Genomic DNA, 18,331 nt, shown 5'->3' with positions numbered 1-18,331 from the left:
AATATCCAGCCTAATTAGCATAGGGGTTTTTTTCATAATTCCACACCACTTTCATCTAGTAGTTCACTGTATTTCTTTACTTGAAAAAATATTACTTCCGGAAAAAATAATAATAACAAAAAGACCCGAAACAAAACAAAAACATCACTTCCTATGCCTTGACATCTGGCCTCGGCCTTGAGATCTAAAAATTGTTCATCATACTGTTTTTTCTTGTTAACCAAGAAAACTGCAGGCTAAGCACTATATTAAGTTGTGGTGAGTCTGAACAAGGTATTTTGCATTATGTTTTCACCACATCACTTGCTGTCACTGAGCTGATTTCTTCCTTTGGTTCTCCCCAGATTTGCACAGTATGTCATAAATCATGACACGTTTATTTATCCACTGAGGCACTTACAGCAAGATCTGCCTTTAAAATATTTTTTTCACCTTTCAAATACTTCTGAAATGCACAAACAATTTCTGCACATTCCTTGCATAGGGGCCATTCAGACACACTGGTCACTTACACTTTGAAATGTACAGAACACAAGGCATTCACCTCCCCACAGCTGTGCTTTGAGCTACTGCTCTCCACTTGAAACACTACATTCCTTCCTTGTGTCAGGGTAAAAGCACCTAGTCTAAGCCACCAGTGCAGTCCTAAAGCTAATGAAAGAGTAAGCCTTTAGAAACTGAACTATGCTATCTATATCCACTGCTTAAAGCAGTTATGCGTTACATAAATGGTCCTTTTTGCAAAATTTTTTACTTGTAAAAATGTATTTTGTACAACTTTTCTATTCATATCAAAGAATTCCAATGAAAAAGCAGAAGTTAATTCTCTCAACCTCAAAGGATCAGCATCTCTGTGGGACAACAAACTGATGCAAGACTCTTGTTTGTCTTGTACATCAAAGGAAATGTTTTACAAATACAGAACCATACAAGTAATTGAACTGCCTTCAAAGCTGTGAATAAAGGGAAATAGATGGAACCACACTGAAAGAAAAATAAGTAGTAACAGTAAAGTATCCAAAAAATCTTCAGCTTTGAACCTGAAAGGTGCTCCCCAACTTACCTCATCTTCTTACTAGAAGTTTCACCCAGGTATCACTCAAACAATGTCAGTCAAGTTTCATTCTTTGTAAGTGCCTTTGCAGAGCAGAGCCACAAATTAAAGCAGGCAGAAACATGTCTTACAAATGGCTTTCACTGCTAGTTTATTATTTTGGTATCTCCAGAGACTACTTTGCAAAAGCTTTCTAATTCACCTCCTTCATAACAGGATAAATAAAGATTTGCTTTGTGCTTCATAAAATGCTTTGTCAGTACAGCATCTTCCTTTAAACTACATTCAGAGAAGCTGCAGAAGGACCAACATTCCAGCATATGTCAGGAGATGGTATTTAATTTCAGCATTTCACAAATGCTCAGATGCTTTTTATCATTAAAGAGCCACCATCAATGCCTTCTTTTCTATCATGCTGTGTTTATTTCTACTCACATGACATACTATTACACAGAAAAGTCAAAGTTAGCTGTTTGATCACTGAGATTTAACACATCTCGGCCCACAACTTTAAATCAAATTATTTAGAGTCAAAAAAATCCCTAATAAAAATAATAAGTAGACAAGCATTACAAGGAACTGGAATGGGAATAGTTGAAATTCGATTTCTACAGCTCAAGGAAATTTAGAAGTGTGAAGTGCTACTTTACTAGTGTTTTTTCACCACTTATTGCCAAACTAAAGAGAGTAACTTTTCTACTTTGTTTTAAATGGAACTACTGTATTTTAACCAGAGCAAAAACCTTAGTGTACATGCTGATAATACTACACAGAGAAGCAAAAGGTTCCTTCACTCTCAACATGACAAAATTTTATTCCCTACAGGAGATGTATCCCTAATAGATTACAAAAACCATGGTATCTTACCTAATTTTGCTTTAAATCAAAATCTTAAACACCATCTCACCTCAACACTTAGCAAACAGGTAATGAAACCTGGATTTTGAGGGAGGCCCTCTTCTCTTTAACTTCTTGTATAGACTCATTTCTACAGTAATAGTGCTTTACACTGAATGAGTTTAATGACATACTCTGCAGAAAAAGAATCACTCCTTTTTTGGAATAATAACAAGTAGCATAGATCACAAAGGTGGTTCTACAGTCAGAGAATGTTTTGGACAAGTAATTCTCTTGGAATCTCAATCTCTTGTTTAAAACCAGGTAATTAATGACAAATGGTGATATACCTGCATGTATTTCCAGAAACAGTGGATTCCATAAAGTTTTTAAAGAAAATATACTGCTCTTTCACCAGCTTTCTATTACCATCACTATCACCATGTCTCTTCTCTTCTATGATCATGAAAAGAGAAGTTTGTGGAATGAAAAGCAGAAGTTTTAAGAGCTGATACAAGTTTTTCACAGTTCCCTAAAAGGACAACTACTCTCTCAGAAACCACTGTATAAAGTCTCCTAGAAAACAACACACTGGATGATGTTGCTAGAACTATGGGGATGATGGCCAACTGTGCATTAGTAAAAACTGCACAACAATGTGTTGCTGTCAGGAAGTGCTGTACCCAAGACCACCAAATGCAAATGCATTCCACTAAAAGCATATTGGCAGTTACAGAGTTTTATCAATAACATTTTTGCTTATATCAGCACAGAAACGACACCAGTGGTTAGGGGGAAAGAGGTTTCGAACTAAACCAGAAATTTTCCTTGATTAGGAATAGTACCAGGACAAGAGCAGAAAGAAGTCACTCGTTTGACCCTTGCTGCTAATGCCAAAATAAAGTGCAACAGGAACTGGGAGGATCAAGAATTATCCACCGAAACACATCTGGTACTGAAGTTATTCAGCAAGAATAACTACTTACTAACACAGTTCCATTTGTGTGTTTACTCAGTGTTAAGGGAACCAGTAACCTCTCGAAAGCTCTGCCAGAAGCAGGGTGCAGCACCCTAACAACCGACAAGGTGAAAAATGTCCTGTGCAACCTCCTCAATCCACAGTCTGGTACGGGAAGTGCACTCAGAGGACAGGATCAGCCAAAATCACTGTCAAACAGGGCTGGATCTCCAGGTTTCCAACATGAGAAAGAGACTCCTTGCCTCTCTCCAGCCTTCGAACACTCTTGCAGGGAGAGGGTACTGGGGACCCACAGCCCCACCAAGGTCCTGGCCATGGAAAGCTGCTGAGTAATCATTCAGCTGCTGAAATAATTATAAAAGAAGTCATGAACTGCCCTGTACTGCTCTGTGTTAGACAACCAAGGGGAACTAAGAGGTGGTATAAGATCATTTGAGGACCTTAGATGTAAACAGGAAATGGAATAACAGAAAGAACTGGGGTAAATGTGATTCATAAACATTACCCTACTCTACCAACGTGCCAGCCCACTGTTTTGCAACTGCATTTGATGCAGCAGCTCACACTACATCACTAACTATAGCAAGATACCTTTCTGGTTAGTCTCACCTTATTTTTCAGGCTTTCTGCAACATGTGAAGATGAAATAACTCCCACTAATTAGAAAGAAACCCCACTATTTTCAGATTATTACCTTTTTTATTTCTTTCTGAGTCAGAAACTTCATACATTCAACCCCATTCAAAGGTCAAAGCTTTCATATTACTGTTTAAAAAACCCTAAACTATTTATTCAAATCATTCATTGTCATTAAAAACTGAAAACATCCACGAAAGCCATGAAATATGCATCTAAACTTAAACCATTCATTATAGTCCCTTTAGCAAGCTATAAAATCTTCTATTTCCAGAAAATCTGCAACGCCACAAAAGGGCTGTTTATGCATCTTGCTAGTTAGTGGTACCCACTTTCATACTGATAACACATTGTCAAAGTCTGGAAGTCAAGGTCAAACATCTTCAAGAAGCAAAGACAATTCCCTGAGCCCACTACTGGCACAAAAGCACCCCTTCTGCCTCTAGCACTCTGTTAGCTGTCAGAAGATGCTTTTCCACCTTTTATCTCTTCACTGCTTTTTTAGCACTGCTAACTACGCACAACCAAACAGCTCAGCCCAGGAATGCACAGCAGTTGCCTTCAGTGCTGCACACAACACCAAATTAAGTCCCAAGAGGAAAAAATACTCCTGGATGCTATTTGGGTTTTTCTACCTCGTGCCAGAATTGAACTAGTGGCAACAACAGGCTGACAGGGATAACAGTAATTTTCTGTCTTTAACAGAAGTGCGGGGATGATGTCTTCATTATTCTTTGCATTAGTGTACATGAACGAGAGGAACCAGTCTCTCAAACAGTATTCCAGAAAGTGGTACAGTTAAGTCTGCAGTCAGATCAAAATTCTACCTGAGGAAAAAACCACAGTGATCTTGGGCTGAGCCCACCCCAGCTCCTGGGCTCACGACCATTGGTGTCTCTCAGCCAGCTCTGTATTTCTCATGTGCGGCACCCAGCCATCAGCCATGAGCTTACGCAGGTGAATCCTCAGCTCTAGAGCATTTAAGAAGTCTTTTAGAGGTGTTTATGGGTAAGGGAGGTGAATAACTTTGGATAATTTACCTTTCTGAGTGCTACATACTGTTTTCTGACACCTTGGAAACAGAGAGTGGCAGTCACAGAGCGGCAGGGGGAAAGGGGTTAAGTTATACTGTGATTTAAAATTATAAGGCATCTCAAAATAAAACCAAAACCCAAACTTGCTTGAAATAATTCAGTGTTTGAGTAATACCCATTTATGTCACAGAATTGCATACCTTAGGCATGATCTCTAAGTTTGCCCATGAAATTCGTGGGCAAATGTCATAGACAAAACCTTATTGCTTACAACAGGACATTTTTTTTGTTTTTCTGATCATTATAATTTAAAATTGAACATTTTAAAAATTAATTAAGACACAAAATAGACTGTGATTCATTTAACTTCCAGGCCATTCAAGTGCTTAGTTTCCTTCACATTTGAAATAGATGGGAAATATAAAAAGATTTGTCAGGACAGAAACAAATTGCCACTCACCACCTCTACACAGCTAAAAATCTTCAGACAGTCCTAAATAATAGTGTGTAACAAATAACCAAAAAATGGTTTTCCTTCTAAATTTAAGTGTATGGTCTGTCTTTAAAGGCACAAACGTAATAGGAGAAAAGTGTTTTGTTGCCCTGATTTTTACTTTAACTAGTCTGTCAATTACACACTGCAGATTGAGGCAAAAAAATTACCCACATCTTTGTAACCTCATTCTGCATTATACAATAGCAACCAAGACACTGACTCATTATAACAAAGCACAAAATGAAATGCAAAATGCTGCGAGTGCGCTAGTGGAACTGGGCTGAGCTGCAGACACATAAGGCCACAACATTAAGCAACAATGAAATAAACCTGATTTAATTGGTATGCCTAACATAATACTGTCTTTTGTGTATATAATAAATAATGATAATGGGACAGCCACGTAATCAAGATGAACTAAAGTATGTCTTGTGTTCCAATTAAGGAGTTTTCATTGTAAAAATGTATATTACACCAAGGCTACTCTACATTGTCATTTTTAAACAGCACATACAGAGAATACACAAAGTTATGTAATGTGGACATACTTTCTGAGGGAAAAACTTGGTTTTACTACCACAAGCCTAAAAAATTCCTCCAGCATAGTTTTTTATATGGACTCAAGATACTGAAGTGATACTGAAAATAATAAATATGTAAAATACATTATGCCAAAAACACAAGGAAACTTGATTTGAATGTAACATGATTTATTTCTTCAAATAAGTTAACTTTTTAATAATTTTAGCTTCTAAAATCAAGTCATATAAATTCTCCAAAACCAAATAACATCAGCAAATTGAAAAAATATTTTAGAGCCTTTTAACATTCCTCAATTATAACAATTTCACAGCACTTAAGAACATAAGCAAGCATAATCCCTCAGGATTTCAGTAACATTTCAGAGGTAAGATTTATCTCCTCTTGAGTACAGAAATCTGCAGTCTAGGAGGCTACAGCCGAACTAGCTGTCTAGGCTTCCTTTTTGATCAATGGGCAGAAACAGAGATTTCTAATGTTAAAAAGTGATTTATACATCTACCTTGTGATCAGGTTAAGTGATGACCAAGAAACACATTTTTACCTCCCTGAACTACAGAGGGAGTGATGATGGCCAGATCAGATGCACACACATGTACTGAGGACAGCTGCCTTCAGTGAGATGAGCTGGTGCTCCACAGGCAGTTTAAGCTGAGACCTTCAAAAAACCTTTCAAGTGCCTAGCCAACAAGAGAAATTTTGCATGACTAAAATCAGTGCCTTTTAAAATAAGTCTGTAATCCTAGATTATTTTAATATCTCTGGAAAAAAAAAAAAAAAAGAGCTTTCTAGAAGAAAACCCCAAAATCATGGGAAAATTTAGTGAGAATAACCTTGTAAGCACTTAAATGCTGCCCATGCCCAAATAAAATAGCAAATAAGTCCAAAGTAAAACACATGTGAAGCATCAAGTACGTACAGAATTAAATGAACATAAAACAATTAGTTTGGCCTTTCATAAAGCTACTGCGCACCACTCTTCAGTGAGATCATGTGAGGAAATTATTTCCTCCCAATTTAAGATACCACATGTACATCAATACTTCATAACTCTATGCTTAGATTAGCTCCAGGTTTGGACAGCTCTGGCATTTTGCTCTCTGAACAGAATCATTTGACATCAGTCCTTTTTTCTAACATGCTGTTGTACTGACATGTCTAGAAGAGAAATACCATATCAGATTTAACATACGAGAATCTCAAGTCACTCAAGAGTTCAGCTCTGTCAGTCTTCTTAAGGAAACATTACAAAGTATTGACAGCAAGGACAGCTTATGCACCACAGGAGCCTTAAAGAGATAAAAGGATTCACTTCTGCTCTATTCCCATTAGAACAGGCCAAGGAAAAAACCCTAATGTAAGCCTGAGATTACTGGTCATTTTAAATTTTGTATATGTTCTCCCTACAAACTCAAAGTTCTTCTATTTGCACTCTTTTTTCTCCTCCAAAAGTTTCTTTTTGCTGTGTCACTTACAATATCTAATGAATCTGGCACACACTACCATTACCACTACCGTGCTCCTCTTCAGTATTCTTACTACTAAAGACATGCATATATTTGCACAAAAGGGAATTTATTCTATAAATATTGCTGTTCAGAAATTAAAGTATAACTCGGTGGTGTAAATTCATCTGTTTTTATGTTGGCACAGACTTCTTCCCCTACCAAACAAAACAGTGATCATTTAATCAGCTGGGTGTAAATCCATTTCGTTTGGAAACCGAGGATATACCTATTAGTTTTATGAGCCAGGCCATTACAGTCAGAGCCTTAGTCATTTACAAAGTTTCATATGTGCTAATAATAATAATAATTACATAAAGTGTAAATTTACAGCTGGCCTTTTGGACTGTGGAAAAAAAACACCTGTCTTTATATACTGCCAAGTTGCAACATGAACGCAGCTGTATCTCCCAAGTTTGACCTATGACAGTGACTGCACTAGTTCTTAAATGAAGAATTTCAAAGCAAAGTTCCAAAAGAGGCAATCATAACATAACTATAACCACAACTAAATACATAATGCTTAAATATTAATTTATGAAGCACTGGAAGTTGTAAAAGACAGTGAATATTCACAGTCAAGTCCATGTACAAGTATCTTTTACACTTTATTAAGCTCAATTGCTAGTTTATTCAAATCAAGATAGTAACTGGAAAATAAGTCAAAGTTAATCATTACTTTCTTCAGTCAGTCATTGATAAAAATGTAGGAGACTGATCACCATGATTTCTAAATTCCTAAGGACAGGGTGCTCAGAAACAATCATTTCAATTCCCTGACATTAGAAATAAGCAGTTTCAGGTAGTCTTTGGTAACTCTTTTCCGTTGTAGCTGTATATTTAATGCAACCTTATTTTAACAAGCAGATCACTAACAACATTAACTGAATTCCAGCACCTATCCCATACAATTTAGCAACAATACAGCATTCTTACTTGTGATTTGAGTGAAATGCGCAAAACTTCAGAGTTGCAATGTATTAGAAGAGAAAATCAAGTATCTGAATGCATGTAGGCATAAGTCATTCATAGCTTATCTTTTCCATTAATAATACAAAGTAAGAGATGCAACTTCCACATGAAGGCTGCCATTTCCTTCCAAATAAATCAATTTAGCCGAACCCTTCTTCAGGAAAGCACTCCTGGAAGACCCAGGACTGGCCAGTGAGGCCCCTGGCATGCAGAACCAGCCGCGGCGGCCTGACCCAGCCCGCTGCTCTCCATGCATCCGCCTCTGCTGGCCCTGACAACCCTCAGGCCTCCCGCCAAACATGTGGGGTTACAAGCACGAAGGGTGTCCCCAAAAGCGGTGACACCCGCGGTCGGAGGCCCACTGACACCGCGCCAGGGCGGCGAGCAGGGGAACCTCCCCAGGCCACCGCCTCCCTCCTGCCCGGAGCCCTCGCCCGGCCTCCCTTACAGCCTCCCCGGGAAGGCCTGAGGGCCTGGGACCCCAACCCACCTGCAGCGGCAGCCCCGCCACAGGGGCGGCTCCCCGGCTCCATGGCGAGGGGCAGCGCCCGCCCGCCCTCGCTTGGGCCCCGCGCTGCCCCTGGCGGGCGGCGGCTCCGCCCGGGGCTGAGGGGCCGCGCCCGGCGGGCGGGACCGGAGCTGCGCGCCGTGCTGGGTCCGGCCCGCCGCTGGCGTGGGCTCGGCCGCCGCGCAGAGGCGCTCCAGCGGGAGGTGTTGAGTGAGGGCGCCCCTCGCCCCACTCGTGTTTATCGCGACCAAACAGGGGTGTCTCCTGCGGGTGTTGCTGGAGCCCACTGGCTCATGCTGTGGGCCTTTCCTGAGGCCAGGTGTGGGGTGAGAGAGAATGATGGCGGCCACCTTGCTGCGAAGACAGGGACCACCGTAGTCTGGAAGGCAAAGAAACGGGGAGTAGGGGAGCCCTGCGGGACGTGTCCAAATTAGAAAGGCCGGAAGGGAGGGGAGCGCATTAATAATACCTCATATTATTAATGGCAAAGATAAGCTGTGGCAGGTGCAGGGCACGCGTGGGGCTGCGCAGGGTCGAGGTGACACTTCCATTAAGAGCTCACTGTCACCTGAAAGGATCCACCACATTTGTACACTGATGGATGGATGGTCTCGAGCCCATGTAGTTCTTACTACTATAAATAAATTGCATGGAGGTCTCTCGAGTGATTTTGTCAATTGATTTTGGTCTCCTTAAACATTTCTTGTGTTCAGATATCCTAAGGGCGATTAAGATCATAAAACCTCAAAACTACTTAAGAGCAGATTGGAAATAAAAGCTGCCTTTTAGCTGAAACACAGTGATGAAAGCTCACCAGTTAACTTAAGAAATTATTTTTCTATGTCAAATTACATTATTTACACAAACTGTGCTGTGAAGGCTGTGTTAAGACTTTCTTGGCCAGAAATGGAGTCTCTTCAGTTGAGGAGGGTCAGGAGGGAGGACAGGATGAGAGATAAGAAATGAGTAATGAAGTCAGATGCATTCCATACATACAGGTTTATCACAATACATTAAATTCTTAAGTAGACAAGAACAGATCTTTTTAAACATAGAAGTACTAAGATGTGAAAAACAATATATACTTTTAAAATTCTCATATCTATTTTTTGTTCTTGGATAATCTAAATAGCTATATTTTAACATGTCAAATTAATTTATTAAAAAACCTAACTTTTTAATCAATAAACATGGTGGTGGACTTCTGAGCTAATGTCCTTATTTTTTTTAATTTGAAAAATAAATTTACCATCCCAACTACAGAAAACTGTTAACACATTGGAACTTTCATTTTAGACTTCAAATGATAAAAATAAATTAGACTGAATAATTTAGAGACTATTTTCATTCTGACAGCACTACTTACTTCTCAGTGAAACCCAGGGGAAAAATAAGAAAACATTCTCCAGCCTTTAATTATGGGGACATATCAGCAGCTAGGCTTTGTTTACCATTTTCTATGCATCTTTTGTGCATAAAAGTGATGCAGATGCTTTGTAAAGTGGACAGTCATTATGTAGATTGGAATGTCCACATTTTCACATTATCTTTTCAACTGCGACTGAAATAAAAGATTCAGAGACATCAGTGTGTTCACTTCAAAACCTGGGGTTTATATACAGAGATCTGAATCTAAGAAGCAGAATTAGGCAGAGACAACATTATTAACATTACTGTTCTAAAAAAGAAATTGGCTCTGCTTTCTGTGAGAGTACCAGCCCTACTCTCAATTGTAGGCTTACTAAGAGGCACCTGACAATCCTGAGACCTTCTGCTATTAAACAGCTGCCTGGATGGGTGTTTTTCACTTGAGTATTTTGTACTTAAACATCTAAAAGCTTCATTAATTTAGTTTTACAAGCACAGCACAGCATGGCTTTTGATGTTGTTGGTTTTTGTTGTTATTTTTTTGTGTGTTGTGTTTGGTTGGTCGGTTTTTGATTTGGTTTGGTTTGATTTGGTTTTTCACCAATTTGGAGCACTAGCTTCATTAGTAGTTAAAGAGAATGTGTCTCAAATTTATAAACTTATTGTATGCAACTTTCAGAATACCCACCAAGGTACACCTTTTTACAGTTTTTATGTTTGCCTTTAAAATAAATTGAAATATACTAATATATTTTCTGAAAAATGCAAAAAAGCTGATTTTTCCCCCTGCCTTAACAGAGCATCTCTACAGACTTTATTATTCATCCAAAAGCAGCAAAATCTGGGCATAATCAACTGCAAATTCACTGAGAGCTGTGATTCTGTTCTATTGAGGAACACTTTTTGAAAATAGATTATAGAACTTTTATTAATTTTATGCGCTGAATATTCCCAGTGATTACATAATCTAACATTACCTTTTCAGAAATTAAAAACATGTGTGCACATGCGTTCATGCACATGTACAAATTAATGTTATATCCAATAAATAAAAAATAAGATACAATTCCCATTTTGATATCCAAATGCAGGATGATTAGCGATGTATGTAATCTCAAGTGAACCAACAGTAAAATCAAGCTTTGATTTGAAATAAGCAGTTTGTAGATCATGAAGGAAGCTGATTCTACCAGTTGCAGATGAATTCTTTTGATCTCTGTTTCTGAAGATGCCTTTTGATCTCAAAAACAGTCAAAGGGTATATTCATGGCAAAAGGTCATACAAAATAATTAGCTGCTTTTATTAATAATTCAACATAAAAGCAGTGCAGGTGTTTAATCAGGTTAGAGGTCATGAATTCTCAGTATTTAACAAATTCACATGCTGAATAATTACAGACAAGTCAGTGGTCAACTCGGAATAAACACCAAAAACACAGGCTTCAATCATTAAAGGTAAATGGATTGCATTGCTGTCAGGCATGCGGGCCCTGCTCTTACTGGATGCCAATAGTATCAACAAAAAAATTGAGCGAACACAGAAAGACCTTTTCATTCGGAGAACTACAGTCTGTCAGAATTCCTCAGACATCTTTATATTTTAATGCATCTCAGTTTACACGAGAGCTGGATGTGTCTGAAGACACGTGAAATACACCGTCTCATCTGTTATAGTTTGCAGTTTTGTTTAGCTGATGTGCAGCAAGAGCTACACAGTCTTGAGAAGAGTGTGTGAAAATCATGAGCAGGAATGTCAATGTCTTCTCATTTGAGTCTTCATCCTTCTGTGTCACCGTGCTATCTTTTATTTAAAATAAAAAATTTGGCATCAGGATTCTTCATTACTCAGCATGATGCTCTATTCAAAATAGATTATAACGTGTTAGTGATGGCTCTATTTCATTTGTAATTCTGAATGCAGAAATATAGCTCAAGTAGTCTCTTTGATCATAATCTGCAATTCTAAACAAATCATCTGATTTAGGATGTTCAGGGAGTTATGCAATGACTTCTTTGTGACTGTTCAGAAAAAAAAGCCTTACCATCAGGAAAAAAAGATAACATGTCAGCATCTGATGCTACAAAAACCTCGCTCTACAAAAGCAATAAAAAAGTTAGACCTAATATGAGGAGAACAGGGAGACAAGCAAAACTTGCTACTGTTAAAGGCAACATACCATCAGTTATGATCATATGGTCTGTTATGAACAGACACTTTACAGTGCTTTTCTAAAATGTTATCACTTACATAAAGTTTATGAAGACAGATTCCATTCTTTTCTATACATTATTTTCTAAAGAAAGAGAAAACCTTTCCTTCAAATAATTTCATGATCTGGAAAAGAATACTAAGAGTTTCCCACACCACCAGGTAAGAAAATGAGTAAAAGCATGTTAGCAAATAATCAGAGAAAGGAAGAGGTAATTTCTGCCAAAGAGCTATCCTAGGATTTACAAAATTCAGATTGCACTTCTACACACGGGGCTAGAATCAAAGAGCATCTGAGCAGTCCTCCCTAACTGCCTCATAATACAGAAAATGGAGTGCATTAAAATATCTACATTACTCTCATTTAATCCTGAGGCATTTTTATTAGCATTCCTCTTTGCGAACATTGGGTATCAACTGAATCATGGGTTGCAATGCCCATTTCTTTCTATTGACTCGAATGGGTCTGGCATAAGTTCTGATGAAACGGGCTTTACCTCTTGGATCATACTCAGTTGTGCTTCACACACACAAAATGCAAGATGTTAACCCACTGAAGACACAGTGGTTGTGCTAATGCTCCTGGCATCTCACCTGTCTAACCAGTACCTTGTGCAGACCTTGAAGGACACAGAGTAAATTCTTTTTTCTAGGGGGAATTTGCATCTTGTTTTCCAGAGGAGCTTTGCAGCCAGCAATCACAGAGGTGTTCTGGAAGAGGTCTGTCTCAGTTCCTTTTGCTAAAAGTGTTCCACTTTGGATAGAATAATTAAATACTCTTGAGGCTACAGGAAGCTTTAATCTGGTGAAAGAGCAGTTACCTGGCAGGAAGATGAGGGCTCCAGTTTTGATCTCTGTTCCAGGTAATCTTGATTTCTCTACAGCAGAAACTGGAATTTGCCCAAGTTTCAGGTGAGAAACCAAATTACCTTTATGTGAGGGGTCATATACATCATGTAATATACTGTCTAGGCCCAAGATTCATTCCTTTGATGGAAGACCTGTAATAGCAATGTTGGTCTTGATGACAGTTGTACTTCAAGTAGGATGTAGGACTGACTAGACATTCAAACCAAACCAAACCAAACCAAAAGCAAAACAGAGTGCTCTGCCCCTACCTTTTCCACAACCGCCTGAAGATAGCCTATAATCTAGTAAACAGGGCTGCAGGGTGAGAGAGGTAGGCTTGAACACTGACTCAAAAGTGACTGGAGTGTGTGTGCCACATTGTGGGGGAGCCCACTGGACACTGAGTTATTGGGCAGAAGCTGATTAAAGTAGCTACTATCTGTGTTTTCTGAAAAATGTGACTATTTCAGAACTTAAATCAGGAAAGGTCTTGGAGGCTGTAACCTGTATGTGGACATACATGCTCTAATCTACATTGGAGGAAATTGCACATGGTCTGGTGGTCTTACACATGGATAAGAATTTTGACAATTTTGACTCCCTCAAGAAGCTGCTCACTTGGCATCTGCCTCTGTCACTCTTCCCATTAACTGTATCAGGATCCTTGCAGCAGTGCTGACAAGTCTCCTGCTAAAAAGTATCCCCAGTTTTTATACTGCGTAGCAACACAAAAGTTATTTTCTGGACCTAACAGCCATATCTGTGCTATATTGTGGCACTTCTTGAGACCTAAAGGAGATCCAGGTCATACACTGTGTAATACTGGTCTGGCTTCACCACACAGCTGGTGTCAAGCACAAGGAAGCCCTGTGTATTAGGGAATCCACACCGATTGACCAGGCACTAAAGTTTTCTTCCTCCTTTGGTCCACAAAGGACAATGTAGACACTTTCTCATTTTGGGGAAGCTTATATTGTTTACACACACTCACCTGCACAAAAAAAGCGCACACATAACTAGTGATTAACAGGCCTGTTCTTATAGAGTGAGTCTAGTTTAGTCTTCAAAACCAGGGTCACTTATCCCCTCAACAAGGACTGGAATGTACTGCTCTCATAGGTGAGGAGAGGGAGGGCCATCTGCTCAGCCAGATAACTTGTCACCATTTCATTCACTTAAAAAGAGTTTTGTCAGTTTACTCTAATTGTAAATGCATCCCACTGACTTTAACCAGCTTAAAACATTAGTTCAATCATTTTTCCTGGTGTGGAATGTAGGCTTCAGGTTAAATAATTAAAAATGTAGATTCTTGGAGCCCAGAATTCCTTCTATCTAGCAATATAGAAAGGAGATCAGCTAATGAAAAAAACACCCCTCAGAAAAATTTAAATAGATTAGACTAGAAAAAGTGAATTTCTAACGCAATATGTAGTATCAATAGAATAGGTCATATATAGAGGCATACACACATAAATATATACTTACACATTTAGATGGATAGATAGATAGACAGACAGACACACAGATAGATACAAATGATGAAGTGAAACTGGTAAAGAGGCACAGAAAGTACTTTTTATTATCTGTCTAATATGTTTCAACCACAGCAACTGGCTTCCAAAGATAAAACACTTTGTCTCCTCCACACACAACTTTCCCTCCCTTGGAAAAATGCCATGACATGTCCTAGTTCAGTGGTTACTGAGCTTTACCTCTGAAGGGTTGAACATAATTTTAACAGATCAAGGGAGCTGCAATCAATACTGTATCTACTTTGAAACTCATCCTGTGCTTCCTGGGGCTCCTGGAGCCCATCAGGGACAGGCAGTGGATCTGACATAAATCGTTTCTTCCAGCAGCTGAGCCATTGCTGCAGAGAAGAGCATCTGCTTACAGCACAAGAGGGTCACATTACCATGGTTCCCATGTCTGAAATAAAATGGTGGTGATATACAAATGTGAGCATCAGTAGATACAAATGTAGATGCCATTTAAAACTTGCATGGCATGACTGGAATGAGACAAATTATAAATTCAAATAAAATCCGTACAAGTTATGTCTTGATGCAGCTGTCCAGAAATCTGAAGGTCTGTATGTGAGCCTCAGGTTGTGGATTAGAACCACAAAGGCTGGACTGTGAATATTTTAAGGGGAGAAAATCACACATGCCCATAAGTCTCCACAAATGTCCATTCCATAGGAGGATTTCAGAGGCAATCACCCATCTGCCAAAGTGTGTATGCTGTCTTTAATCATATTTCTGCATATTGAGGGAAATCATAAGAAGAAAATACAAAAAAGAAACCAAACCAAACCAAACCAAGCAAACAAGATTGCCAACTGTGTTTCTCAAGTAATGATAAGAAAACAAATGATTGGCAGGAATTAGATGTGATGAAGATGAATTTAAATTTTATGATATATGTGATTTTGGAACTTCACTGAGTTGTCATGAGTTATGAAATCACTAAGATGCCCATCAGAGGTGAGGATGGTTCATTTAAATCCATGAAAATGACTGTGTGAGTGTAGTTCATAAAATGAGTTAAATTTAATTTAGTTCTAACTAAATTCTATTTAGTTTACTTCTAACTAAATTCCAGACTTACGTAAAAATAATTCATTATTTGATTTTTCAGTTATGATATGTAAAATCAATGCACAGTTTTTCATTTCAACTGTAATATTTGGTTGCTCTTCACTGTAAGACTGAATGGTTGTATAACTTGAGTTATAACTTGAGGATTTGAGGAACAATGAAAGAAAGAGCAGCAAGTCAGTGGAGTGAAATTCTTATGTAGGTTACATGGATAATTCACATCCGAGAATAAAGAAATCTGAGTACTGTGGAGTACATATAATACTTGATACATGTACTATATATGTAATGTCCTTAAGGTCTATAAGAAAGTTAAACTGAAGTTTAATCATAAGTTTTGCTCTGATCTGTGAGATCCTCACATGAAATTGGATGAAGATATGTATTTATGGAGATAATCCTCCCTGTATTCCCATGCACCTTGCCTTTGGAGTGGAGTTATTTTCCAATAGCTTTTATAATTTTCCTAACTTCTTCAACTCTGCTATTTTATTCATGCTTTATTGCCACATTTTACACACAGATACGTGCATGACTTCATTGAGAGTCATGCACATATGCACATATTTCTCTCTGGGGAAAATGTGGCCTTTAATAAATATGCAATGTGATACAGTTGTGATTGAGGTAGGCAGTTTTAAGATGCATAACTTGATTATTTTAAAAACACATTTCTTCAAACATGCCAAAGACAGGTATCTGTCAAGCTAAAAGTTACATTAATTGGAGTGTAAAAGGGCAACCTAAACATTTTTCAAATTATGCAGAAGGGTATTTACTCATTATCCATAACTCAGAACCAGCCAGACTGGATCTTTACCACACTTTCATAGTGGTTCGTATTGGAGTAGAGAACAAACATGAACAATATTAACACAACAGATCATGTTGTTAGACCTCTAAATGTCATAATAGAAATACCTCTCAACCATAACTATGGCCATTGCAGGGGAGAAGCCATGCAAAGTGAACAAAATACATTTTCCTCTTTTTTTCCGCTTTTGAAATGTTTATTTAGGTAGCGCTCAGAACACTATTCCTTGCTATTAAGTGTATTCAAGAAATAATGCTTTAAATGCTCCAGACTGCTCAGAGTTTTGAAGTACTGACAAAGTTCAAAGAAACCTATGTTGCCACTGGTGTTTCCTCATAAGCTAAGAATCCTTCTCCTCCTCAGAAGTAATTACTTCTGTGCTTGTTTTCAGGGCTAGAAATTGTTCTGCCAATATTCACGAAGACTGGCTTGCCCTCACTATTTTTATTTTATTTGTGGAAAATGGATCAGATAGACTGTCTCAATGCTCAAGGAGTTTAGCTCAGTTAAAAGTCAATAGCAAGCCAAAGAGATGATCCCAGTGTCCCACTGATCATTCCATAGACTGTCAGTCAATACAATTTCACCTGGGACTCCATACCTGATAAGTCCAGCAGCAAGTAACACCAGGGATGGAAGCATACATCAGTTGAAAACATAAGTGCTGCAGTGAGTGAGAACAAGGGCTCATCTAGCCCAGTTTTCTCTCTCCTACAGCAGCAGTGGGAGAGGCTGTTAGAATATTATTTAGAGGTTGCTCACTGGCATGTTTTCTCCATAGTGTGTTTCTTTTAAGCTCGTAGACACTATTGAGTCCTTCATTACTGCCATAGCTGAGCATCCTTCTATTTTTCTCAACATCTTTATGGTAAGACAGTGCCATTGTTTAAACTCTATTGAACAGAGTGACACAGTGAATCAACCACAGAGTGTAAAACTAAACTTTCAGCTCCAGCTGCTTTACTAGCACCCTATCTAATAAAGACAGTTATCCTATTTGACCTATGTGATTAACAAAGATATTAATTAGCAACTGATTTGGACAGAAATCTTGCCAACTCTTTTTAACCTATTTGCTTTGAGAGATGTTCATTTGTTTAACCTTCTTCAGTGCATATTTATTTCCAAGATCATCCACTTTCTTAATTGTTATATTCAAAGCAAAAATGCAAATTATACAGATAGTGTTTACTCTTCTAGGTAATGGTTTTTAACCAGAACTCATTTCAAATGTTACTGATCATATTCAAGATTACTTCAACTAATCTTCCATAGGAAACAGGTCACCTATTAGCCATTAGACACTCTGTTAGCAGCTGAAATATGTCAATTGGAGAAGATAGCAAAATCATTTAAATTTAGATGGTGAGATGAAGAAACTCTTCAGTAAAGAATAAAGGAAGAGTTTAGCAAAGCTGACAGAAAACTTGAAGCAAAAAAGAATATGGAGGCATCAAGGGGAAGTTGGTTTCCATTAATATCTGCCTTTCAAAAGTAGCTACTTTCCCTTTATATTGCCCTCAAAGCTCGTTAGTTGTAGTCTACATTTTACAGGACTTTACTTCACTCCTTTCCTGGGAGATTTATTTCAATGGGTTGATATTATGCAGTGTTTTTCTCCTTTTTTTTTTGGTGAAATCACATCTGTAAGTCATGCTGAGGCTATATACAACATCACTCTTTGTATTTTCCCAAGACACTAGTGCAACAGAGACATTAACTCAGTTTTCAAAAACTGAATGCTTAGATAAATCGTTTATATTTGAAATAAAGTTTTAGCATGTGTCCAAACTGCTGTTCCACAGTCCTAAATTCTTCACACATTTGCAGGACAAAGTACTTGCGTTTTGTAAGGCAACACCCAAATAAAGATACTATTACATCATCTGTAACTGAAAAAGTTGCTACAGAGTACTGTGTAAAATATCAT

The 18,331-nt window shown here is 38.2% G+C and overlaps 1 protein-coding gene across 1 annotated transcript in view; it reads right to left on the bottom strand.

Annotated features, from left to right (window-relative positions):
* Nucleotides 1-8,309, bottom strand: part of MEI4 (meiotic double-stranded break formation protein 4) — a gene marked incomplete at both ends in the record, with an annotated part of 69,981 nt that extends 61,672 nt beyond the window's left edge. Inside the window, one exon of the mRNA XM_080341401.1 lies at nucleotides 8,204-8,309. Within this exon, the coding sequence (XP_080197527.1) occupies nucleotides 8,204-8,309 (106 nt within the window). The remainder of the gene's footprint in view (nucleotides 1-8,203) is intronic.
* Nucleotides 8,310-18,331: the final 10,022 nt, after the last annotated feature.

The sequence above is a fragment of the Nesoenas mayeri genome (genome assembly GCF_963082525.1).
Source record: "Nesoenas mayeri genome assembly, chromosome: 3".
Lineage (NCBI taxonomy): Eukaryota > Metazoa > Chordata > Aves > Columbiformes > Columbidae > Nesoenas > Nesoenas mayeri.
Note: the sequence above shows the minus strand (reverse complement) of the source record. Positions and strands in the feature narration are given on the sequence as shown.